At 46.4% G+C, this 1720-nt stretch overlaps 1 protein-coding gene across 1 annotated transcript in view; it reads left to right on the top strand.

The window, feature by feature from the left end:
* The first annotated feature begins 427 nt into the window (after positions 1–427).
* The window catches only part of olfm2a (olfactomedin 2a), a 42807-nt gene continuing 41514 nt past the window's right edge, over positions 428–1720 (top strand). The window contains exon 1 of the mRNA XM_010779300.1: positions 428–897. Within this exon, the coding sequence (XP_010777602.1) occupies positions 841–897 (57 nt within the window). The 5' untranslated portion in view covers positions 428–840. The remainder of the gene's footprint in view (positions 898–1720) is intronic.

The following is a 1720-nucleotide window of genomic DNA, read 5'->3' as shown; positions in this document are numbered from 1 at the left end:
TATCTACTATCTATTATTAAAGATCAGAGGAAAAGAACGGAATAAGAGGGGTAAATCCGGAATAAAAATAAAGAAGCAAAGATATTGTAGAGCAGTGAGAAGGAAAAAAGCTTGGTGTGTCAATTCATTAAATTGCCAGTATTTTTCGTTGTTGTGAAAAAAAAATCGCCCCCTCTGATTTTTTAACAGCCCCCTCAGTCATTTCATCCTGGAGCCGGGCCTGCAGCATCATCAATGGAAGCAATGCTTCTATCTATCTATCTCCATCTTTCTGTATGTATTTCAATCACTTGAGCAATAATACTTTCAGTGCAAGCAGGTCTCTCTCTCTCTCTCTCTTACTCTCTGTCTCTCTCTCACACACACATAGATAGAGACACACGCGCACGGCCAAGCTTGGCTGCGTCAAAGAGTGGTACTTCTTTCACTGTGCTCCCGGCACATAGACGTGCTGCTCCTAGCGTCGGTACCTTGCAAGCACAGCAGTCACCTTCCAACCTCTGCGACTCTCCTCCGATCCGTCTCGCTCAGTCGCAGTTATTTTGCAGGAGGGAGGGGACCGCCGATCTTCCTCTCCACACATTTATCTGCGGAGTTTCTCCACCGAGGGAAATTGGGAGGGCTGCTAAAAAGTCTATGCTCCACGAAAGACACGCGACTGGTGGCTTCACCGAGCCAGAGAGGTCTGCCGTGCGTCCTGGGGATGAGGTTGGTGGCACACAGCCGACACAGCGTTAAAGGAAGCCCTCTGTATCTGAAGAAACCGCCCCAGTGAGGGACACGGACGGAGGGAGAGCTGCGGGAGCTGGTGTCGGCTGGGACGCTATCATTTCGACTAGGATGCATCTCTTCAGTGCCATGTTCCTGCTTGTGATGTTAGCTGTCATGCCCTGTGAGGTAAGGACTCTGGCTTAAACGCTTACACGCTATGAATAAGCATTGTTTAAAAGTTCCCAACATGTAGCCTACCATTTAAGCAAGAACACACGGCTAACGAGCAGACTGTTACAAAACTGGAAACATAATTTAAATTCAGTGCAGTGCAAAGACTAGACAATGAATGTTGCAGAATTTAATAGAACATTTGCTATTGTTCAGTATGCAACCTACCGAGTTGATGATAAGCAAAACGCATAGAGAAACTTATAACAAGCAGAACTACAGTTAATGTGAATCCAGCTGGGCTCACTTATCGTTTTATTCCGGGAATTTAAGTCTCACCCAGTTTCTGAATGGCATCTTGAAGCAATATGTAGTATTTATTAGAACTAGTGGACTAGATGACTGGAACATGGTGATGAAATATTTTAAAGGAAAAAGAGTAATTATTTGACTGATACGTTTGATGCCCTGGAGGTCGTTGTTAACAGCCCTTCCTGTCCACCTCTCCATCACTGACAGAGAGGTCCAAAGGCTCCTGGACGGACACACACACACACACACACACACACACACACACACACACACACACACACACACACACACACACACACACACACACACACACACACACACACACACACACACACACACACACACACACACACACGCACACACACACACACACGACACACACACACGACACACACACACACACACACACACACACACACACACACACACACACACACACACACACACTACTACTACTACTACTACTATACTACGTACACGTACTACGTAACGTACTACGACGACGACGACGACGACGACGACGACA

Source organism: Notothenia coriiceps, unplaced genomic scaffold, assembly GCF_000735185.1.
Source record: "Notothenia coriiceps isolate Sejong01 unplaced genomic scaffold, NC01 NC01_scaffold00020081, whole genome shotgun sequence".
NCBI classification, from domain to species: domain Eukaryota; kingdom Metazoa; phylum Chordata; class Actinopteri; order Perciformes; family Nototheniidae; genus Notothenia; species Notothenia coriiceps.
This window is presented reverse-complemented; position numbering and strand designations above follow the sequence as displayed.